We start from the raw sequence: 24,113 nt of genomic DNA on the forward strand, positions 1-24,113 counted from the left end.
AATGCCGCAGATGCGCTGACAGCTGTCAAAGAGAAAGCCATGGTTTGTTGAAGATAACTCTCCTGACTGTAGCAAGGTGCTAATGCTAATCCAAATGCAGATTTTAATTGCACCATATTGCTCTTTCTGAAGACTGAAAGCATGTTGTTGTTTGTCCAGACTACAGGGCATGGGTGCAACTTTCAGTCCGTTTCCAGAACTTGGGATACAGGAGGTTAACTGTCCTGTTTTCTTGGTATCTTGCTAGATCCAGCTTGGAGATCTGGTAGAGGAAATGGGCCATGTCCTGAGAGTTCAGAGGGGTAGGGAAAATCATCACATTAGGAAGTAGTGTTCTTTCCCTGATTCAACTGATAAGCAGAAGCAGAAAGAGGTAGTGGCTTAAGTTTGGAAAGATTTAAATGCTTAAGTTTGGAAAGATTTCAATGTAGAGTGGTTATCTTTTCCTTCAGTAGCACTAGGGATGTGCCATCTATCTGAGTGGATGATTGTTTGTTTTAAAGACAAATGTGGGGGATAAAAGCTCCGTAAAGCTAGCTGCAGTCTGCAAAGGGCAGTCTCTTAGCCTGTTACTCTGTATAAAGTTTGAGCTGGGAAAAGCCTTAAACATGGAAAGTTTTGGCTGGCTTCTGTTGTTAGGGTGGGGTGTGAATCAGCTGAGGTATTTCATTGCATATTCACATGATTTTTGTGACAAAGGTGCAATGGGCCCAGTGCAGCTCAAAAATAGAAACCAGAACTAGATAAATGAAGAACTGTTTTATATAGAGTAAGAACAAATGGATTTTTTTTCCTGCACTACTCTTCTACAGTTAGAGGTCATCTCCAGTGATCTCTTATGCCCTTGCTGGAGCCATTAAGTCCTTGGGACCCTGTTCTGTATAGCTTGCAAATTACTTTTATGTGGCTTTCTTTGTGCCATTTGTTTGGTCTAGGCTTTGTTTCACCTTTCAATGGTGATAAATACATGCAAGATCATTCAGGAGAATCTGGACACAGTGTTGGTACTAATAATATTTCTTTCTTCTTTTTTCATTTACTCCAGACCAACGAGTGGAATAAGAATGATGATCGGCTGCTGCAAGCAGTGGAGAATGGTGATCCTGAGAAAGTGGCTTCATTGCTGGGTAAAAAGGGAGCCAGTGCCACCAAGCAAGATAGCGAGGGCAAGACTGCGTAAGTCCAACCTAAACTTGTGGTTTAAGGACAAGGGGAGGGGAAAATGAGATAAGAACGAGAGACCACCCTGAAAATGAAGCTTTATTTTTCTTCTGAAGGACACCACATTCTGGAAAGCTCATTTCTGGTAGTCTGTGTTTGTAATTCAACATTTAAAATGCCGTTTCAGAATCACAAACCCATTAAGGTTACTCGAAGCTGGATTGCTGGGTGGATTGGGGCCATTGTCGGACAGAGTATTTTGGGACTTGGTAGTTTCACAGCACCCTGCAGATTGGGCACTCCAAAATGCTTTGGGGCCATTCTTTTCCCTTGGACATTAGTTTAATGACATAGAAATTAAAATAAATTTTCTTTCTAATGAGTTAGTTTCAACTGAAACTATAGTGACTGAGTTTTTAAATCTTGCAGATGCTAATGATTAGTGCAAGTGTTCCTAGTTTTGATTGAAGTTTGGCACTGAAGGTTTTGTGTGCACAGATTCCTTTTGCAGTCTATATATTTCATATATAGAGCATCTTCTTCTTCTATTCTTCCTCTTGTTCCCCTGTGAACATTCTGAATTGTGGAAGACAAAAAGATTCCAGTAAGAAAATTACAGCCAAGAGATAGCTATTCTTAAACTTCCTTTCTTATGACATAGAAAGATGGTAAAATGTATAAATAAGAAATAGACATTCTGTGACAGAACTGAAGCCTTCACAAAATTCTGGATAAATGGGGAGAAAAGAAAACAATTTCTAGCCTTGGGAGAGTCAGCACAAGGCAGTTTATAACAAATAATAAGTTCTAATGAATTACCTCTGGGTTACATTTATTGAGTCATGCTCTGCTTCTTGCTTGGTCTGTTTTAGTTTCCTACATCTGCTTTATTTCTGTTTCGCATCTGAGGAAACTGAATGATGGCAGTGACTCATAATGACCTGCAACTTCTTGCTGCAGAAGTCTAAGCCCTCTAATTAATTCAAGTGGGCTTTCTCCACACTTTAATATGTTTTTAATTTTTAAAAAAGTTACATACAAGTGTTTTTCTTTTTAACAAAATCAAAGCAGGACTTCCATTGGATCTTGTGAATTACAGCTATACTTATCATCTCATGTTTTTTACAGTCAATGTAACTTCAGAGCTAGATTCTTAAGCTGCACTGTAACTAGTGTAACACCTATTTTGCAAGTTTCGTATATAATTTGATACTATGAATTTTTCTGGGGAACCAAACAAGACTGAAATTATCAATTAGTACATACAAGCCTCTTAACTGTAAGAAATATGATTGTGACTATAGAGGTCTGGTGCGATGATTTTCAACTTTACAGGAATGCATTACAAAAATCCCCTACTCTTCTCTTTATTTGTGACTACAAAGAGGTCAATTACTATATATTTATAATAATGATACCATTGCTAATAATGTAGATAGAAGTAGTTATTTTAAATGCTTGGAACAAACCTGAATTAATGCTATGAAGATCTCTGTTTCTGATTGGTTCCTATGCTCATTTAATTGTCATTTCCTTTTTTTTTAGTTATTTCTGTATGGTGATTTGAAAGAAAGCTGAGAAAGAATGAAGAAAAAAAGTATTGCTGTGATACAGAAATACAGTGTGTCAACTCTCATTCTGTTTCCAGTGCTTTGAGAGAGTTAGTAGACCTGCTCAGGTTATTTCTATCTCAGTTTTGAAAGATAGAGACTGACAGGTGTAGGAACAATACTGATCTGGAGAGGCATAGCTACCAAAGAGTATCATCATCCAGAAATATTCTCCAGCATGGCTTATTAATAATTGGCAGTGTCTTGTTTGCATTTTTTCCACTTCAGAGTCTCTTTTTAGGGTGTGCAAAATGAAGTACAGTGATAATTTCTGTATAGGTAGGCCTCTTTCTCCTCTGTCTGCAGTGTGATGCCAGGGTTTCATTCCTGCACAGTGATTCTGGGTGCCTAACATGGCTATTGTGCACTATTTCAACAGCTCTGATTAAAGGTATAGACCCTACTTCAGCCCAGCTCTGAGGTCTGCTAGTATCTTGCAGAGGAACGTTACGAGTGTGTTAGGTACCTCATCCATAGAGCGTGAGTCTCTTGTGCTAGGGAGCCGCAATCAAGAGAGGTCTCTTTGGGACAGCTGACCACCATCGAGCTCACATTTGACTGGTTTAATTTTAGGAAGTGGTCTGCAGTGCCATGTGGGAACAGAGCTCTTCGCATGAGTGGTCTATTGATCCCTGTGAACATATATTGATGCATTTGTTTACATAATTACGATGAAGGTGACTAGCCAGACGAATGTGATGGATTCAATTATATAACAATGTGTGTAATGTGATTAAAGACTTTGGAATGTTCTTGGAAGTTAAAAAGGTGAAACAGTTACATGTTGCAGTACAGGTTTGTTAGGTCTGTCATTGTCTGTTCCCTTAAGGGTGACATGTTTCTTTTAAGATCTTTTGTTTTTCATTCTTTTGGTTAATGACCCTACACACAAAAGTCTCAACATTCCAGATCTTTATTTCAACTTGTAGCTCGTTATTCTACACAGAAGGTGGAGAGGAATATAATTTTTTATGCTTAAAGAGGTGCTTCTAAGTTTTTATTTTAACATAAAATGTTTGAACTGAGAGGAACAGAGACTGGGGTCTAGAATTTTCTCTATTTGTGTAGTTGAGTACTGTGTGTATCACATCACTGACTCCTGCTACAGTGTTCTCCAGCTCTGGCTCTGGTTTTGGCATAGCCACCTAAATTTCATCTGTATTGTCTTATACCTCTGCCCTGAAGATCCTTTTCATTGTTTCTTACCCACATGCAATAAAATACAGATGCTTAAATTAATGAAGTTTAGGTACCAGCAAATTTCCTAGAGGTGATATTCACAGATTTTCATTAGGAGATTTAACTCTCCAATCTCTTTTAAAAAGTGTTTAAAAATATTGTCAGAGTAATGAAATAAGTTTTTTTAAGACTTGCCTGACTTTCCACACCATCACCACCCTGTCTCTGACTCAGTCCTTTAGAGAAACAATAAATTTTAAGGCCATGGAGCAAGTCCACCTTTGGCACAAGTTGACACAGTCCCATTGTTGGTCCCACTTACACAGCACAGACTATTGCCAAGCACACTTGTAATAAAACCTATCGGGAAATCTGTCTCTGCCATTGTAGTCTTATTCTGCCAGATAGGGTGTTTTTGTCCAGCTTACTCAAACAACAAAACAGTGCTTTCTAGTTTGTAATTTGATCATTTAAATCCCATTTAAACTAACAAAAAAAGTATTTTCAAAGAGAGTCTTTTCAGGAGGGGATAAGATTCATTCATGTACTGCATTTTCCACAAGAGCAAGTGTTCAAATGGGCTGTTATGTAAAGAAGCTGCTGCTATTATTGAAGGGGAGTGTGACAGGGAGAATTCTGGAAAGGATTCGCAATGTATAAATGGCAGCACTTCCTTGTTGTAAAGTTATTTTGGTTGTGTGCCAGTCTGTTACTTGCCATGTTTTCAAGTTTCTGCAAGGTACTGAACTAGAATTAAATGCTTATGGCTATTAAATGAAGCAATAGGCCTCTAAATTTTTTTAAGTGCAACAGAATCAGCTGTTGTTTAATAAAATGAGTCTGACAATGGTATAAAAATGCTTTAGAAACTTCAAAAAAAGCACTCTTTAAGGACTTTCACAAAACTATTGTCAATAGCAGTTAGTAGAAATAATATATTTTCATTTGAACCAGAATGTTGGTGCCTTGGAGACTGAACTGAAAATAAATTTTGGAGTGCATTCCAACCCCAAATCCTTTATATTTATTGCCTACATAGCATTCATTTCTCTTTTCTTTGTTTTGGATCTTATTGCATAAGAAGGTGGGGCAAGTGGCATGAAGGACGTCAGTGTTCAAAAAGTAAATCAGGTTTTAGTTACTTTTGAGAGTCTTTCCTCGTATGTAATAATTTTTATATTAAAGGAAGTTATTGAAGAATCCAGACTTGCTGCAGTCATTGTACTGTTCTAGTCGAGAAAGAAAACCATAGAAAATGGTTTAGTCAGCTGATCTTCAAAATTGGAGACATCATGTTAGCCCAGTGACTAAGAAATGGAAGAAGAGTGCTATTGTCCTAAATTTCTTGATTAGAAATTGCTATAATTACTCTAGGAGACCTTTGAAATTTTAATTTATGATGGTCCAGATGGTCACAATAATGTCTAGGTTTCAGAGCATGGACAAAATAAGGAGGACCTCAGTGATCTCCACCTGTGTTTTATCTGTAGGCAACAGATAGCTAAAATCTGGCTCTTACTCCAAAATGTCTTATAAAGTTTGTTTCTGTGGAGATTTCAGTGTAAAACCTTTTGTCTCTCTAAAACTTTCCTGAAGTTCTTTTCAGGTTCAAATCTTCATCGTTCCTTTTTGTTCCCCCTTTCCCCTGCAGCATTGTTATTAATGTAATTCAATTAAGCTGTTGATATTAAGTTTCCTGAAAAAAAATTACTTTGTATTTCAATCTAACACTTAGAAATATTAATGAAACATCTGGGTATGGTTGGTCAAAACTGTCCTCTGCCAGGATACTAAATTGGGATAATTAAGTTTCTATTACATTCAGTATGAGCCAAATGTTAATATGTAGCAAGAGGAAATGCTCATATCCTCATAACAGAGGAGCAATACCTAACTTCCATTTTATAATGAGGCAATACATGAAAAAATCCACATTTCATAAAAACTTTACCGCATAGACAATAATACAGGCTTTTCAATGAGATCTGTGAAGCGGAATGGTTTATTTCTGGCTCTAGACAGCTTCCTATAGTTAGGAGCACATGACCCCTCACTTAGACTCAGATTCATCATGATTTGATTTTTAGTTCATAGCCATACATTTTAAAGGACTTGGAATCAACAGCATTTGGGTTCTCTCCTATACATTTTTGAGGCTGTTTTTATGAGAAATTTTCACGTTTGTATGTCTAAATGTTCTTAAAGAGGTCGTCTTCTGAAAAGACAGAAATTAATGCTTCTAGTTTGATTTCGATTAAAAAGAACCTGAACATCAGTTCTGAAAAACTGAAGCTTTACACTTTGTCACTGTAGTAATTTCATATATTGTAAACCAAAAAATTCCACTTATTTAAAAACAAACTCCGGATTTCATGTGAGATCTTTGAGCATTCAGAAACATCCCAATGGGTTTTGCATCTTACACACACAAGGACTTCCTGCAGATGAAGCTCAAAGGGGAAACAACCAGTCTGTAATTTCTTCTAGGAACCTGCTTGCATCATCTGTTCTATACTTGCTTTTTCACAGAGGCTGATAGGATGGCTATTCAAAAAATCACAGAATCACATAATGTTCTGTGTTGGAAGGGACCTCAAAAGACAATCTAGTCCAGCCCCCCTGCCAGAGCAGGATCACCTACAGTAGGTCACACAGGAACGTGTCCAGACGGGTTTTGAATGTCTCCAGAGAGGAGACTCCACAACTTCCCTGGACAGCCTGTGCCAGGGCTCTGTCACCTCCACAGTGAAAAAGTTTTTCCTAATGTTTTTGTGGAACCTCCTATGTTCCAGCTTGTACCCATTACCCCCTGTCCTGTCATTGGACATCACTGAAGAGAGCCTGGCTCTGACCTCCTGACACTCCCTTTACATATTTATAAACATGAATGAGGTCACCCCTCAGCCTCCTCTTCTCCAAGCTAAAGAGACCCAGCTCCTTCAGCCTTTCCTCATCAGGGAGATGTTCCACTCCCTTCATCATCTTTGTGGCTCTGTGCTGGACTCTCTCCAGCAATTCCCTGTCTCTCTTGAGCTGAGGGACCCAGAACTGGACATAATATTCCAGATTAAGGGGGCCGGTTAGCTGAGTGGTTTGAGCGTGGTGCTGACAACAATGACAACATCGAGGTCACGGGTTCAATTCCCACTTGGTCCCCGTGTGTTGCCTGGTCTAGTCGAGAGGTGGCGTCCCTGCCCATGACAGGGAGGTTGGACTAGATGAGCTCTAAGGTCCCTTCCAGCCTAGGCCATTCTAGGATTCTATGATGTGGCCTCACCAGGGCAGAAGAGGTGGAGGTGAACCTCTCTCCACCTACTGGTCGCACCCCTTCTGATACACCCCAGGATGCCGTTGGCCATGAGGGCACATTACTGGCTGCATTTCATTAGTAAGGCTGTCATCTCAGAAGAAAGCAAATCATCCTCTGCCGGGCCCATGTAAACATGTTCATATAGCCTGTGAGCTGCCTGTTCCACTTCTGCTTATGGGTAGGATTGGCCAAACCTGTAATGCAGCATCAGGCAGCTGCTGGAATTCCCTGTAAAGCAGCTCCAGAGTTTGCAGAGTTGCCAAATACACAGATTTCACCAGACCTGGCCAGGTTTCAAGAAGCTTGTCAGTTGCTCTGATCAGAGCATAGCCTAAATGGTTGAGAAGTTTTTGTATGCCTGGCTTGAAACAGCTGCATCTTGGCTGAGGTGGGGCAGAACCCCGCGCCCCACTTCTGTGTGGGGAACGCTGTGGCTGCTCCCTGCCCTCATCTTACCTGGGCTGGCAGGGGAGCACAAGGGAAACGTGCATCTCCTGGGTTAGGCCAGAACCAGACTGGAGGGGATAGGGCTAAGGCTGCAGTTGTTTTTCAGATCTGTATCTACCTAATAGGCTGCTGTTTTTCAGTGTTTTTCAGGCTTATGCAACAGAGTGAGCTGTATGTGTAGATTTTGATTACACCAACTGGCTGTTTACTGGCTTGAAAATGTACTCTAATCTAGGAAGGAAAGAGAACAGACAGCCAAGACAGAGCAATATGCAAATGTTGGAGTTATATCCTATTTTTTCTTTTAGTTTCAGAGTGAGATCTTGGGCAATATACTATGCTGGTGGCTGCTTGTTTATTTGGCATATATATATCATTCTTGTTTTCTGCTCCCCACTTTTCAGGTGCATTCTGTGTTAGGAAAATACTGGACAATGCAGGAAAACTCTGAAGTTGCCTTTTCCTGCATGTGTCTGCGTTCCAGTCTCTAATTCTCTTCAGAAATGTGGAATCTCAAAAGCCTTAATAATGTAATTTTTCTGAAGTGTAAACTAAAATTTATTGTCATGATTATGTAAAGGTTTTATAAAAACAAATGTTAAGAAGTTATCTTAACCAGTGGTGTCTGAAGAATATGTTACTACTAGATTAATTGCTATAAGCAAATATTACTGCACTTGATTTGCAATTCCCCTATAAAGTAAGTTCATTTTATACAGTTTAATTAAAAAAAAATCCACATAGTTCTATTGCTTCAAATCTGACGAGATCTTGAATTATAATAAGTGTAAAACACACTGAAACTTAAAACACAGCATATAATGCTCAGCTATCCTTTGTCTATGTCCCTCATGTCACATAAGGATATCCATGTTCTTTGGTTTTTGCAGCACTATGTGCATTTCTTAAGCCTTGCTGGATTTTCATGCAACAAAAATATTTTCATTAGATTAACTTTTACTCAGTTGTCCTCAGCCTTTCCAGACATTTCCTGGCCTCTTGTTAAGCTAGCATGGTTTGGGATTTCCTTGCTCTAATTTCATGACTTTTCATGTACTAAGGTGATTATTAACATTTGCTGGCTCATAGGCAGCAAAACCAAGTGAGTTATGTTGGAGGATGAAGGTCAACGGAGTCATTAGTCTTTGCTGTCATTGCTGGGCTTAATCTTAACTTTAGATTCTATTCTATCCTTGCAAGAATGTGCAGCAGAGGGTTAGCTGCTTTTACCTAACTCAGGAATTAAATTGTTTTGATCTGGCCACACCCATGGCATCCTCAGGGATTTCACCCTATGCTAAAAAGATGTTTTGCCAGAAGATATACATATTGAGAAGGTAACTGTGCATTCCTTTAGGCTTTAGATGTGTGATGTATTTTTAAAGAAACTCTCAGAAGGAATCTTCCCTATTCCTTTGCCTTCTTCCATCCCTCTGAATTTGGCTTTAGAGACACAGGCAACACTGCTCTCAGTTCTAGGTTCTTTAAACTTTTTGTGACTTCGTTGTTTGTTGTACGTCATCCATTTTCCTGTGCTACAACACCAAAAATAAAAGTAGTATTTCAAAACTTCAGACTTTCTGTCAACACCCAGGAGTGTTCTGAAACTTGCCCTTGGCAGAGTCTCTGTTGCAATTTGCTGACATTAGTTATCAAGAGACTTTAAAAATGGACACTCTGCAGGAAACTTCTTATGATAAATCTGAATTGTGAACACTTATGTTTACAATTAATGGTACATGGAAGGAAAGTCTGTATGTTTCAGTCTTGAAGTGGGAGTTTGTGTTACTGTGGTAACAGAGTTTGCCAAAGAAAACTGTGTATGAAAATGGGACTGCTGGAACACAACCTGAGAATGAAAAATATAAAGCTTCTGGGGATCCCAGAAATCTCTCTGAAGAGCAGCTGGGTGGATATTTTTGCTGAGCTTCAAGGCTAAAATCAGGAGTCTGTAGCCTGCCAGCTCCTCCTGTGTTGCCTGATACAGTTGTTTCTTTCCTATTAAGAAAATAGCCCTTCAGAAGACTCGCCTTTTATTACTGCCCTGTATCTTGAGGTGTGTATGATTGAAACAAGACTTTTTATGCTATGAGGCAAAGCTGGGAATTTTGTATGAAAACTGCATTTGTTTTAGTTTCATCTGAGGTTTTTTAAAAGCTGTTCCAGACTACATGCTAATGCAGAAGTGGCATGTAGGGGTTTTGCCAGAGGATTTTTAGTGTGTTGTGGAAGGGGCAGATGCCTTCTCATGTTTACACAGGAAGTAGGAGAACACAAGTGGTGTGGATCGCTTCACTTTGCAGTGTCTGGTGCCAAGAGTAAGAGAGAGGAAAAATCTCCCGCAGCTCCTAGTAAATCCATACCTCCCTGTGCCAGGTTCTTATGATCTTAACTTCCATGCACTCCAGAAGATGTTAGTAGCAACTCGTTGACTGTATGTCTCAAAATTCAGAATAGTTTATTTTCTAAACTTGTAATGGTGCCAAGTCTGCCTCGAAAACAAAACGTATTTCCTGTAACTGTTTTTCCTAAGCTGATTTTTGCACTCTTGTGGCTGCATGCATGTGTGTGACAGGATCATGACATGAACTGCCATCATTTAATGAAAAGTCACATTTATTACACTTATTCTTAGGAGGACATGAAATGGGTGCAGTGTTATGCTGTGGCTTATATTTATTTTCAAAAAATAATAAAAAACTGCAGAACTAGTGGTACCTACAGGTGTCTGATTTTCCTTTATAGCAGTCTGATTTGCCAAACATCTGGATGATTAAACGACTGCCTGTTCCTCAGACATATATCATCTCAAACAAGGACTGTCTTTTGCTAATGCAATTAGAGAAAGATAACGATTCTGTGGTTTTCACAGGGAAACATTCATAGTTTAATCTCTTTTTTAGGTTTAAATTGAAATCCTAAATCTTGTTCCTTCTTTTAGACTTTGTCAGAGTGCACGAACCTGTGACTGTGTGATGAAACAGTGGAAGGCAGCTTTGGGTTTCAGCTGGTTTTGTTCCCTGTGTCAGCTCACCAGACACGGAGGTGCCTACCTGCATGTACTGGTGCAAGGGAAAACGGAATTGGGCACGTGCTGCTGGTAGAAGCATAATCCTTGCTGAAACGGACAGTTAGTTCTTTGCTGGGAGCCCTGTCTGGGTTGGCAGAGGAAAGCAGAAAACACCTTCAGTTTCAAGATCATTCTGGGACTTTTTCAATCTTTAAATCCGAAGGTGATGTGTTTTCTATGAGTTAGATTGAGGATGCTGATAAATAGATTGATGATGCTGGTAAAATCTCAAGCCACGCATAGGAAGCTGTATTCTTCTCTAACTACTGGTCATCATGCTGCACACGAGAGGAGACCACGCTGGACTTCCTCTGAAGTGACTGCAAGCACTTATTTGTGCACTAAGTATACTGCTCTAGTGGCACTCACAGCCCTTTCTCTTCCAGGTCAGGTCTCAGACACTTTAGCACTTCTGCTGCCCAGCCTGTGATGGAAAACAATCAAAAGCCAGATATAATCTAACGAATTTATTGTTATTGAAGTGGAAATTGAGGCTTTGAGGGATCATAGACACTGTACGCGAGGTGCTGCGTCTGAAACATATAAAAGCTCAAGTTGCAGAATCATAGAGTCATGGAATGGTCTGCGTTAGAAGGGACCTTAAAGACCACCTAGTTCCAAGCCCCCTGCTGTGGGCAGGGTCACCTCCCACCAGACCTGTTTTTTCTAAAGCCCCGTCCAACCTGGGAGTGAGTACAGAAAATCAGCCCTGTTACCAGTGGTTTTCTCTCTGACTGAAATAGCTGGCAAATTGCTTTCCTGTCTTATCTGGTAGCAGTGAAGCTTGAATATCTTCCATTTCTATATTATTTTAGTCAGCATTGCAATGACTCCAAGCAGCTCTGTATCTTTATTTTACCGATTTTGTTTGTTTGTGTGAAGGTATTGGTCAGTCGGGAAACTATAAATCATCAAACGGTTGACAGAGAAGTCAGACTTTTTTGAAAAGTCAACAAAGAGTTGACGTACCTTAGAAAATAAAGAAGAATGATCTGCCCTGGGGAGGGATGTTTTTACTCAAAATAAACCTTGACAATGAGTGTATGTGAGTTCATAGTGTATTTCAAACATTCTTGCACTTAAAATATTTTCAGAGCACTCGGATTAAATGGCAGAGAACAATAGTATTATATGGTTGCATGTAAGTTTGCCTTTTTTCTGTGTTTGTCAGAATAGAAAATGGCAAACACAATATTAATTAGCATCCATAATTCAACCATGTTCTTCATTTGTGTAGCATTTTGACAAATAATGTGTGGACTATTTTCAGGCCGTAGAAAAAAAAGTCTGTGTTACAGAAAATAATAAAAAAAAATATTTAAAAAAAGCTCTGGAGCATGACCTTGATGGAGGCCACTGTTTGGGTGTAATTTTTCTGCTCTTTTTTTTCCCCCTCTGTTTCTCTTTTCACAAATGAAAATTTCTTAGTTAGAAGGTAACTCTCTTATATTAAGAGTTGGTGTTTATTTTTTCTTCTTTTTGTCACATTCCACTCTACTTTTGTGGCATATGGGCCACCCAGTTGTTTTAAGTCAGCTGTTAAAATAATACTGGGTGAGAGGTTTGTGTTCAGTTTTATGGGATGTAGCTATACAAATGTAGCTGGGAACTCGGATACAACAAGCCCATGCCTAACTGCTAACACCCCCTTAGCAAGCTCAATTGGCTCAATTTTAGTAAATTTAACCTCTAAATGTGCAATAATTCTGTTGTTCTACCTGTAGTGAAATAATTATGTGAGCTAAGTAGTAAAAATTTGCAGCTCTCTTCTGTTCGAATTAGACCATCTTTTAAATAATTTTTGGAAACACTCATTTTTGCCCTCTTAAGCAAAGACCAACTTTTTTTCTGAACTCCTGTGCTCTGTCTGTCAGACACTGATTGAAGAAGTCTCTATCCCTTTGCTAGCTTAACTTTATAACCAAAATGTGGAAAAAGTCCTTTGCCTTGAATAAGGGATGGGCTTGTTTAGGACAGCTTTCTTCACCAGTTGACATATCTTTAAGAAATCTACTGTTTAAAACTAGTTCAAAGGTATCATATACAGCTGTCCACTCTGTTCAGCTGCCAAGCATTTATAAAAAGCGTCTCTCTTATCAGTGTATTTGAAAATGTTCTGTGAGTAGCATTTCTAGTCAGGAAATTTGGGGTCCCGACAGGGCTTTGAAGTGGTAGTCTCGTAGCTGTTCTGCCGTATGTTTGGTTTTACTCTCAAGGCCTGTTTACTCCACCTAGGTTTTGTGCTCCTCCTAAAGAACATAATTTTTTACTTTATCTTGTTAAGGACTCAGTAGTTATGAAACCTGTGCGTTCCCAGCTGCAAGAAACAGTGTCAACCAACTGGTCTTTATCAGCTGCTGCCAGAGGTGGGTCTCAAATGCTGACTTGCTTCGTGTCTGGATCCAGTAAGAAAATCACTCTGAAGGGTTTCTGCTCCTCTGCTGCACTGAAAGATCTGAAGACAATAGTAGAAGACCACCCCGCCCTTCAGGAAGAATAGAAATGTTTTACAGCAAAAAAGAAATCTATTTCAAATCAATTCAGTCTGGGGTATCAAGATGTATGCGACTCTTAAGTGGTAATAACAGGCTTATCTATTGTGAACGGAAAATGAACTATGGTGTAATGGGATTTTAGGCTGAAAGAGAATCTAACCCTCAGTGTGGTCTTTGCTCCAAATTGAGCCTTACATGTTTGTTTTTGTTTTCCTAAGTCATTGCACAACCAGGAAGTGGGAGGAAAAGTTGTTTGCTTTCATACCAAGGGAAGTTTATTCATGAAAGATGCAAGTGAAGTGCACCCCGGCTTAAGATTTCCAGATGGTGGGAAATCCAGTGTTTGGGAACCTGCAGCTTTTCCCTCAATTATTTTAGGAAAGTTTATGTAGTTTGCAAAGAATTATTCTGTACTGAAATGAATGTCTGTAGGCTTCATTGTTTCAAGAGCCTCGCTTGCCGCACAAAAGTCCTCAGTATCTACTACTGAAGTGTTTGGTTTGGTTTGTTGTTTTTTTTACAAAAAAAAAGAAAAAAGAAAAAAAGAAGAAAGAACAGGAAAAAAAAGCCCCTACCAACAGAGGCTATTAACTTTTGAATCAGTAAGAATTGCTCCTCAAGGGGAGTTTTTTGCCTAACACTCTGTAAATACACTGGCTTAAATATGACTGCAGTATGTTCACAGAATCGCAGAATCACAGAATGTTAGGAGTTGGAAGAGAGCTCCGGAGATCATCGAGTCCACTCACCCTGCCAAAGCAGAACCACAGAATCTAGGGCAGGTCACACAGGAACGCATCCAGGCGGGGTTTGAAGGTCTCCAGAGAAAGACTCCACGACCTCTCTGGGCAGCCTGTGCCAGGCTTCCTCACCCTCACAGTAAAGAAGTTCTTCCTCATGTTGAGGTGGAACTTCCTGTGCTGTAGCTTACATCCATTGCCCCTTGTCCTGCCACAGGGCACAAGTGAAAAGAGGTTGTCCCTTCCTTCTTGATGCCCAGCCCTCATATGCTTATACGCATTAATTAGATCCCCTCTCAGTCTTCTCCCCTCCAGACTAAAAAGCCCCAGGTCTCACCGCCTTTCCTGATAGGGCAGCTGTTCCAGTCCCTTAATCATCCTCGTAGCCCTCCGTTGGACTCTCTCAAGTAAAAGCCTGCCCCTCTTGAACTGGGGAGCCCAGAACTGGGTGCAGTACTGTAGGTAAGTCTCTCTAGGGCAGAGTAGAGGGGTGGGCGAACCTCCTTCGAGCTGCTGGACACACTCTTCTTAATGCACCCCAGGACACCATTGGCCTTCTTGGCCGCAAGGGCACACTGCTCTCCTGTGGATAACTTGTCTACCAGGTCCTTCTCCACGTTTCTGCTCTCTAGCACATCGCCTCCTAACCTGTACTGGTGCATTTTATTGTTTCTTCCTGGGTGCAGGACCCTGCACTTATTCTTGTCGAACCTCATTAGGCTCCTCTTTGCCCAGCTCTCCAGTTTGTCCAAATCTTGCTGAACGGTTGCACGGCCTTCAGGTGTATCAGCCAAGCCTCACAGCTTTGTGTCATCAGCAAACTTACTGAGAAGACACTGTGCCCTGTCATCGAGGTAGCTGATGAAGGTGTTGAACAGGACTGGACCCAGCACTGATCCCTGGGGACTCCAGTAGTTACAGGTCTCCAGCTGGACCCAGCACCGTTGATCATCACCCTTTGGGCTCTGTTGTGTAGCCAGTTCTTAATCCATCTCACTGTCTGTTCTTATGTCCCACACTTCCTGAGCTTGCTCACGAGGATGTTACGTGTCAAAAGCCTTGCTGTGGTCAAGGTAGACTACATCCACTGGTCTCCCTGCATCTACCTGTTCAGTCACGACATCACAGAAGGCTATCAGATTAGTCAAAATCGTTAGTCATGATTTCCCCTTGGTAAATCCATGCTGACTACTCCTGATAACCTTGTAATCCTTTCTTTTCATGGGATTCCCTACATAGAAACTGTATTTTTGCTATCATCAGATCTTTACAACCTTCATAGGTGTTCTCTCATCTTGCATACCACCTGTACAGCTTGCAGATGATGTTTCCTTCATCCCATCAATTTGGGAGAATCAATGTTTTTAATCAGGCCTTTTTCAATTGAAAATACTTTTGTCCATGTGAAACAAAGCATTTGTGTTTGTGACAACTTGTTGAGAACTGCCACGGGGATTGTTCTCATTGGTGGGGCTGGTAAGTTAATAGGTCTGAAAGGGGTTAAGCTTTTCTTCTCTGTTTGATACTTTCTTTGCAATCTGATTTTACCTAAAATAAAACTTCTTTTGCACTTGCATATTCATGTTGCATTTGGCACCATCCTACAGTCTGTCTATAAAACCTAAATGTCCCAGATTTAGCTGAGTTATTATTATTCAGGTATTTATTATTCTTATGAATATTGTCAAGTATAAGTAAGCCAAGTGCGTGCTTCACAGCCTTCCTAATATTTAAATGACTTTAATTGTGTTGTGTGCCTACACAAATGTATCTGAATGTGTTTTGGTATTTGCTGGTATGTTGGGCCAGCTAAATTAGAGGTGTTGGAATTTGTCAGACTCCTTTTGTGTCCCTCCCCCAGTCATTTTCCCAGAGCCTGAGAAACCTCTTCTGAAGAAGAATGTTTACACAACTTTGTATTGGTCACCAAGTACATGAAGTTTTGATTTCGAATAACTAGAGAACAGCCAGCAGCAGGGCTTCTTATGCTCTTGGAAGTGTTAACTCTTCAGTTTGTTTATGGCAATAGTAAGGATGAGGATGAGCACACAGGATATTTTTGTGTTTTGAAACTTAAGAGCTGCCTTCTTGCCATTTGCAATCAGCAGCAGCCAGCGTGGAAGGAATCCTTGTAGGAAGTGAGCTAGTTGCTGTACTTTACAAAAGACGGTTCCAGGAGCTCTCCTGTTTTGATTACTTCTCTACCCTTTGCCAGATATTATCCGTAGGTCTTTTTCACTGCTGAGTTTTCAAGAAGTCTGCAAAGAAGTCTACAGGTTAGAGAAATAAAGCATTGCAGTTCACATAGTATGTGCCAGAAATATCTGTTGCATTCAAACTGTTATTCCCAGTTTCCCTGATTAGCAGACTGAACTTTCTGTGTTAGTCTTAACATTTAAAGGAAGCAGTTGTTCAAAATGTAAACTCTTAAACACAGCAGTTGGTATGGCTACATGATTTGTGACATTTTTTTTAAATTCCAGGGGAAAATGCCTTTAACATGGGGGTACTTGATGTTAAAAACTAATGTCTTCTTTAAAAGGTATTAGAAAACATCCCAGGAATACTAGCTTTTTCAGTTTGGGGCTCGTTGATGAAAGTTCCAGCTTTTCACATACCATGTAATTGGAAGTGATTTGTCTTATTTTTTTGTTACATTACCTCCACTGGAAAACAGCTCCGTATATTAAATTGATACTGGTAGGACCCACAGTGAAGTGGTATGTCTGCCCATGCTGTACCCAGATATTGAGACTTGCTGATGTTGCCACAATGTGCATCAGGACGATATAAACTCCTCTGTTTTCAGAAGCTTTTCCTTTGTTTTTACTTCCTAGCAAAATTAAGTCAGCCATATGTGTATAGGACTGTTTCTGTGAATCTTGAGGTGTCACGGATGTCAAGCATGAACTTTCAGTTGTAAAAAGTCTTGAATTCAATGTAACCTCTTTGGTTTGTTCTGTAATTGTATTTTTTGTAATTGATGCTGTTAAGTGCATCCTGCTGTGTTGTGGCTGATAACTTCTGCAGTTTCCCACTTTCAAACAAGCAGGTCCTTAAGGTGAAAAGCAAAACTAAAAGTTGAAAAAATACGTCTCTAGCATAGTCTCACAAGTATCTAATAGCTTGATTTCTCCAGGTGATATTCACAAACACCAAGGACTCTGAGGGACAGTGCAGAAGCACAACTTGATTTAGGTTTATTCAGGAGCTGAATCACCTTTTAGAGGAGCTACATTTTATCCACTGAAAGAGGGAAATCAAGAATGACTGTGGAAAGCCCAGGCATTCTGTGTGAATATATTGCATCACTTAGGGATGTTAGTTTAGAAATTGGATAGGACGAGGCACATAAGGTATGGGTTAATAAGACAGTGGCCCGTGTAAAATCATGACTACAAAACCTTTGTGATGTGTCTTCTCACTTTCAGAGCTATTATCTTCTTGGGAGGCAGTAGAGGGATGCCAGAAGATCTAAGGACAGGGAAGGGAGAACTTGCCAGTACTTAGTTTGTTAATGAAAGAGAAAAGAGGTCTTAATGAAAGAAAAGTATAATGTAAATGCTCTCTTCCAGTTTTCACCTGGCAGCCACCAGAGGGCATGCAGAGTGCCTCAGGATCATGATGACACATGGTGCAGATGTGACAGCCCAAGATGGTGCAGGTATGACTCTTCGAACCTACACGTGTAGCTTAATATACTCAATTCACCTATATAGTTCTTGATGTGCAGAGTACAGCTACGGATTTGGCAGTACTGCTTTTCCCCACACACCATGTAGGAATAGCAGTTGTAACACTTGCAGGTTTAGGCATACGTACTTTTTTGCAGAGAGAATTTGGATTCCAAAAGCCTTAAAAACGTTTGTAGTAGTACTATAAGTGTCAGCATTTACAGTGGACTTCAGATACACCATAGTTGCTCAGTATTTAATTTAATTTAATTTTTTTTTTTAAATAGGCCCCCTACCCCAGCTCTTCCTTTTTATTTCATTTGAGGCTTTTAATGGGTTAAATAAAGATCTTTGGTGTTGCTTTTATCTTTATCCAAGCTATTAACCCCATTAACTCTACATGAGTTGCAGTAAGACATTTCCTCAGGATTATGGCATAGTGAAAAGAGCTGATACAGGGCAAAAAAGAGCTGAGAGCTATTAAGTATGCTGTTTCAGCCCCTCAAAGTCCTATGCCTTAATTACTGCTCCACTAGGAGACTGATGGGAGCTGCATTTGAAACTGGTAAGCTCTTCTTAATAGATTTCAGTTGACATATCTATGGAATCTGTGCCCAGTGTTTTCTCTGGCTAGCCAAGTCACCTGAATGAGCTGTCAGCATTCTGTCTCTTCAACAAAGATCTGTAAATGTTGGGCTCGTGGGTTGTGTTTTGGCTACTGATTGCAGCCTGAGGGAATTTCTGTCATACATGGAAATGATTTGCCTCTATAAGGAAGTGCATGTGATACTGTAAGAAGCATTCAGATTATACGTAATGATAAGAGAATATATGTACCTGATACAGACTATTATTCACAGTGCATACTTCATCTTGCCTCAGGATTTATTAGCTGTTTGGATAACAAGAGGTTGCCTGCTCTCACATGAGAGTGTCAACCCAGTATTCATTGGAGAGAGCCTTGTCTGTAACAGTCACACTATTTACAGTGACATTCTACTGTCACGAGTGGCTCTCTACGGAGTACTAAATCTTGGCTCCTTCTTAGTTGCATAGGTAATTTATTCTTTTTCTGTCTTGGCCTCTTTCATTTTTCAGATGTTCTGTAAGATGAAACTAGAGGAGAGACTGCAGTCTTTCATCATAAATCCATAGTCAGTAAATCATGTTACATAGCTAAACTTAGCTCACAGACGCTAAATAAATTGACAGAAAACGGAATCTGTGAGATGCAGACTGAAGTAAGTGTTCTGAATCCACTTCCGTACACACTCCATCAATGATACAACGGCCTTTTAGTGGTAACTGGTGAATCTGGCTGGTTTTGCTTTTGGTGCTAGGTTCCTTTCTCATTGCGAAATGGAAGAAATCATGAAGCTTCACAGATATCTCTCTGCAAGAAAGGCTGAGTAATATAGAAAAATTGGTTTTTAAGAAACAAAACATAGCTGCACAATCTTAGACTTACTTCTTCCAAGGTATAGCCTGGTACAGTGTTTGTGTCATTCCTTTATATGAACTTAGTCATTAAGATTATAATGGTACCTGCCTGAACAATAGCCTGTTGTAAATACATTCTGCTTGATGTAGGGTTTTATTTTATTTCCTCTATCCTTACTTTTTATGTGTCATGATAGGAACAGGCTAGATAATTCAAAATTCTGCTTTTGTCATGGAAGAGCTTATTCCTGTGCTTCAGCATGACTGAATAATTTGCTTTGCTCTTATTTATTTAGGGCACACTGCTTTACATCTTGCAGCAAAGAACAGCCACCCGGATTGCATTAAGAAGTTGCTTCAGGTAAAGTAAAAATTAAATCAGTTTTTTCTTTTATTTTTTGCCTTTTGTTCTTCTAGCTTGGTTCTACTAGATAGTGACACATTTCCTGTTAAGCTCCTATACTGTTGTCCTATCTCCTCGCAATCAGTAAAGGTGCTTGAGTTTAAAGACCTTTTAGGCACTGTGAATAGATGATAGAAAACAGTGTGATATCTTCACTGCATGGCCCACAAACAGATTTTTCCATGTGCACCTGATCTGACATAGCAGGACTGGGTTTCAAGCAGGTTGCAACTTCTCTGTAAGTACCTGTGTTTTAATGGGTTAGGAAAGGAAAAAGGCATTTTCACTTCTAGGACAATTTTCATGTTATTCCACTGGTGGTATGCCAGCTGTCTGCTGTTGGCCATAGAAATGCCTGTTAAATTTAAAGTCAAAGGAAGAAGAAACTAAAGTAGTTCAGATGGTAAAACATGGAAATACTTGAATCCTCATTAAAATGAGGCAAAGGGTGGTGAGGTGCTAGAAATGGAGTAGAAAGAATGGAGAAAGAAAACAAGAAAAACAAAAGTGAAGATGAAGAGAAGATTCTTGTCGTGTAGAGGCTGAGGATTTGCATTAACAAGCAGCAGATTAGTAACAAGAAGAGATGTTGTCCATCTCAGCTCCATTTCAGAAAGCTGAGATTTCGTGGAAGGCAAAGAAGAAACTGGAGTTATTAGTAAGAACGCGGCTCAGAGGATAGATGAAGTAATGAACAATAAACCTTCTCAAGCACAGTGGTACAGAAAGAGAATGGATCTCATATCCCAACCTCTATATTGCTTTTCCTGGGTTACCTCAGGGCTCTCCATTTGCCCTGGACTTTCCCTTGTCAGTGTCTCTGACAATATTGGGTCCAATTTCACAGACTTACACCTCCATACTCATTGCAAGTTGACTCCAGTGTTCCTCCACACCTGGAAAGGGTTCCCATTAACCACTGAGGCTTCAGGATTGCATTGCCAATACCTACTACTGCTAACGCAAACCCATTTACAGCATGAACAGTGACATCAGGCTGTCACTGATGGTATCACATGCAGCAGCTTGGTAAAACTCAGCAACTAGGCAGACAGGTATGTGCTGAATACCAAATATCTGCTGCCTGTTCACTTACCAGCTACAATCGCAGAGTGCTTTTGTTGATATTTTGCTACTTTTATTACAATATGCAGATTTCTAAATACGTTTTTAAGTGCAAACCCATCGGTAATATTCTCCAGTAATACATGCTCTCTGGATTGCTTTCTTGCTTCTGTGGACCAGTGTAGGGATACAAACTACACTTGAAGAATCTCTAATCTTGACGTGCTGGAGATGAGTTAAACAGGCTAAATAATTATTTTACAGTCCAAATCTTGACATTTTTGTTACAGAGTGTGGTAATCTATGTGAACATGTTTTCCTAGAAAATCACAGAAGCAGTGCTACATTTTAAAGTCAGAAGGTCTAATATTTGCTTTTTGGAAAGCCATTGTTTCAGGGTCATATCTTATCATGCAAAAAGGAGAGACCAGACTGGTACAGAGGAAAGCTGTGCCTGTCTTCAGTGTTCTTTTCAGGAGTGGCTCGTAAAATTTTCTCAAAATGTTCAACACTCTGTCCTTAGCATCAAACATATGTTTTATTTTTTTAGTGTTTCTCTAATTGAGTTTTTTTTCCTTCTCCTTACTGAAATATGCAGAGTAAATGTCCAACAGACAGCACTGACAATTCTGGGAAAACAGCTCTACATTATGCAGGTAACTGTTGAAACCTTGTACTTTCTATTTTGCCATGTTTGATATTCCTAGCTCTTCAGATTGGTGGAGTCTTTTATGTTCTAATTCCATAAAGCTAGCAACTTCACCTGATGGTTTACAAATGTTAGGTATTTTTTAGATAAATGCTACTAATACTGAATTTCAGTTAATTACCTTTAACAGGCTTGATTTGCAAGTACAGAGCCATTGGAATACTTAAGATTAGGTTAATTTTTATTTAAGTAAAAATTGTATCTTCTCATGCTAATTTAGACCACGCGTATTGGTTGTATTTCTGCATACAACTTCATATACGCCTTTTTAATCTTTCTCTCCTTCCTTCTTGAAACAGAGAAATACAGTTTAATTTGTGTTTTCTTGGGCCCCACTGTGATGCTGCAGTACTGCAAGTGGAAATGCAGAATGCAAATTTTGAAAATGAGAAAATTATTTCCATGGTGGTTTTTGGTTTATTTTTTTTTTAGCTTCATGTGGTTGTCTTCAGGCAGTACAGCTTCTCTGTGAACACAAATGTACGATTAACATCAAAGATTTGGTACGTATCTCTTCTCACATTCGATACTTCAGAGCTTTTACCACCTTCCACTCCAGTGAACTTCAGGTGCAGCAGTTTGAAGCAATTTTATGCTTATATTTCTTCTTGGATTTCTCTGGTGGAGGAAGTTCATTTTTCTGCTTGCGATAACAGAGATGGGGAAGTACTTCACAATCTAATACAGCAGTGGCAGGATTTGCTTCTTGTTGAATTGAGGCATTAGTACACATAGCTAAAGTCAGTTCTGATATACTCAAAACATGATTAAAGGTCTCTCCATTGACTCTGGTAGGCTTTGCAAAAGGCATTGAGTACAGTAATTGTGCAAGGAAGAAGTATACTTGATGTAGTCTAAAGGCTAAGTGACACTGCATTTACTACTACGAAATCTTTTCAACTAGGTCTACTTTTGGGAAGGATACAACTACTCAATAGAAAACCCTCTGATGATAAACAGTGGGGATCTGACAGAAATGAGGCACAAAATAAAAAAAAATTTAAAAATTTAAAATAGCATACAAATATTTAATTATTTTTATTTAATTGTATCTGTCTCCTACTGGTCTCGTCTTTCTAATAAAAAAACCTATCACAGAGATTACACCTAAAATTTCAGCAGATACATTCTAAAGGCAGAAAAGATTTGTTCAGTCTTAAAAAGAGAAGGCATCTTTAGAATGTCCTTAGCTACATCTTGGTTGATAATAGAAAAGAGGTAGTCAGACCAGCTTCAGAGGGACATGACAAAATAACAGCAAGCAATGGTCAGAAAATGGGCAGTGGACCTAGTTCAAAAATTCCAGTTAAGCACTAGGAAAAAAAATAATCTCACCCTGAAGGTGGTCAGACACTGGAACTCATACCCCTGGCTGGGTGTCTCTGCCTTGTGAGATGCTTAAAATTTGGCTGGACAAGTCTCTGAGCAATATAACCTGAAGTTTTCCTGGCTTTGGATTGAGAGCAAAGAGGGAGAAACCCCAGCTGACCTGTAAAGGTGTCTTCCAACTAACTTATTTTGTGATTACATGAAGAATTGTATTTTTGCCTCATATTTAGTTAAAACTACGATTTTTGTGGTGAAGCTTTTTAAAGATAATATGTAGTTCCAAAATCATCATTAAGCAAACAGCAAAGGGACTACAAACAGCGAAGAGCATTTCTCCTCCTAATATTTTGCATTCCCAATGACCAGGAAAGGAATTAAAGTAAACTCAGCTGCATTTATAGTACACAAGAAAAATGTGCTGATTTGTGCTAAACGTACTCGTTTGTGCTATATGGAAGTTAAGTTCATAGCTGACCTTTAAATCTCAGAGTGACATTTGTAAGTGGATGAATTATTGTTTATAGTTGTCGTTTTTTATAACGTATTCATAGGATGGGAACATACCTCTGCTGCTTGCAGTACAAAATGGTCACACAGAAGTCTGTAAGTACCTTCTGGATCATGGAGCAGATGTCAACACCAGGGATAAAAATGGAAGGTACAGCAGCTTAACATATCAATTCTTCCCCAAGATTAAATGTCAGATGAAGCTTTCTTATCAAATTCATAGAATCATAGAATAATAAAATGTCTTAGGTTGGAAAGAACCTTAGAGATCATCTAATCCAACCTCCTTGCCATAGGCAGGGATGCCTTTAAGTAGACTAGGTTGCTCAAGGCCTTATCCAACCTGGCCTTGAACATCTCTAGGGAGGGAGCATCCACAATCTCTGTGCATTCTTCCCCAAAGAGTTGTTGTTAGGTGAAATAATGCCTTCTGTACTAGACAGCAAATCCTACTTGTTGGTAGGGTATACAGTATTTGCTAAAGGGAATGGTGAAACAAACTACGCAGCTATAAAACTAGATGTGCCTGTAAGATCTGCCTTGGGCTACCAGAACAGTAAATCCCAATTTTAAATAATTCCTACAAGAATTTGATTGAAAGCACTTATCTACACATCACTTTGTATGTTTCTTAGTTTTAAATGCTGCTCTCTTCTTGGCATGAGTTAGTTTCTCCAACTTAAATCCTAAAACTGTGGAGGATTCTTTTTTTCTACCATAATACAGCCACAACAGCAAGAGAAAAATACAGTAAAGCTGTGTAGTAGATATATTCTGATTTAGAGATTTGTTGCACTAACAGTGCATGGGTCAGAAAACAATTTGAAAAACAACGTTGTAGTGAAAAATGCATTTGTTTTGATGATACTGTTGAACATCAAGAGTCTTTGAAAAATATGTTTATAAAACATAAATGGTTGATTAAACTGTAAAGGTAAAGCAGGATGCTGAGAAAACTTGGCACCTACACCTGA

At 39.4% G+C, this 24,113-nt stretch overlaps 1 protein-coding gene across 1 annotated transcript in view; it reads left to right on the plus strand.

The window, feature by feature from the left end:
* Positions 1–1,045: 1,045 nt before the first annotated feature.
* Positions 1,046–24,113, plus strand: part of RAI14 (retinoic acid induced 14) — a gene marked incomplete at its 5' end in the record, with an annotated part of 33,292 nt that continues 10,224 nt past the window's right edge. The window contains 6 exons of the mRNA XM_009878876.1: positions 1,046–1,176; positions 17,588–17,676; positions 19,423–19,487; positions 21,193–21,250; positions 21,736–21,806; positions 23,184–23,290. Of these exons, the coding sequence (XP_009877178.1) occupies positions 1,046–1,176; positions 17,588–17,676; positions 19,423–19,487; positions 21,193–21,250; positions 21,736–21,806; positions 23,184–23,290 (521 nt within the window). The remainder of the gene's footprint in view (positions 1,177–17,587; positions 17,677–19,422; positions 19,488–21,192; positions 21,251–21,735; positions 21,807–23,183; positions 23,291–24,113) is intronic.

This window comes from Apaloderma vittatum, unplaced genomic scaffold (genome assembly GCF_000703405.1).
Source record: "Apaloderma vittatum isolate BGI_N311 unplaced genomic scaffold, ASM70340v1 scaffold8371, whole genome shotgun sequence".
In the NCBI taxonomy this organism is placed as follows: Eukaryota; Metazoa; Chordata; class Aves; order Trogoniformes; family Trogonidae; genus Apaloderma; species Apaloderma vittatum.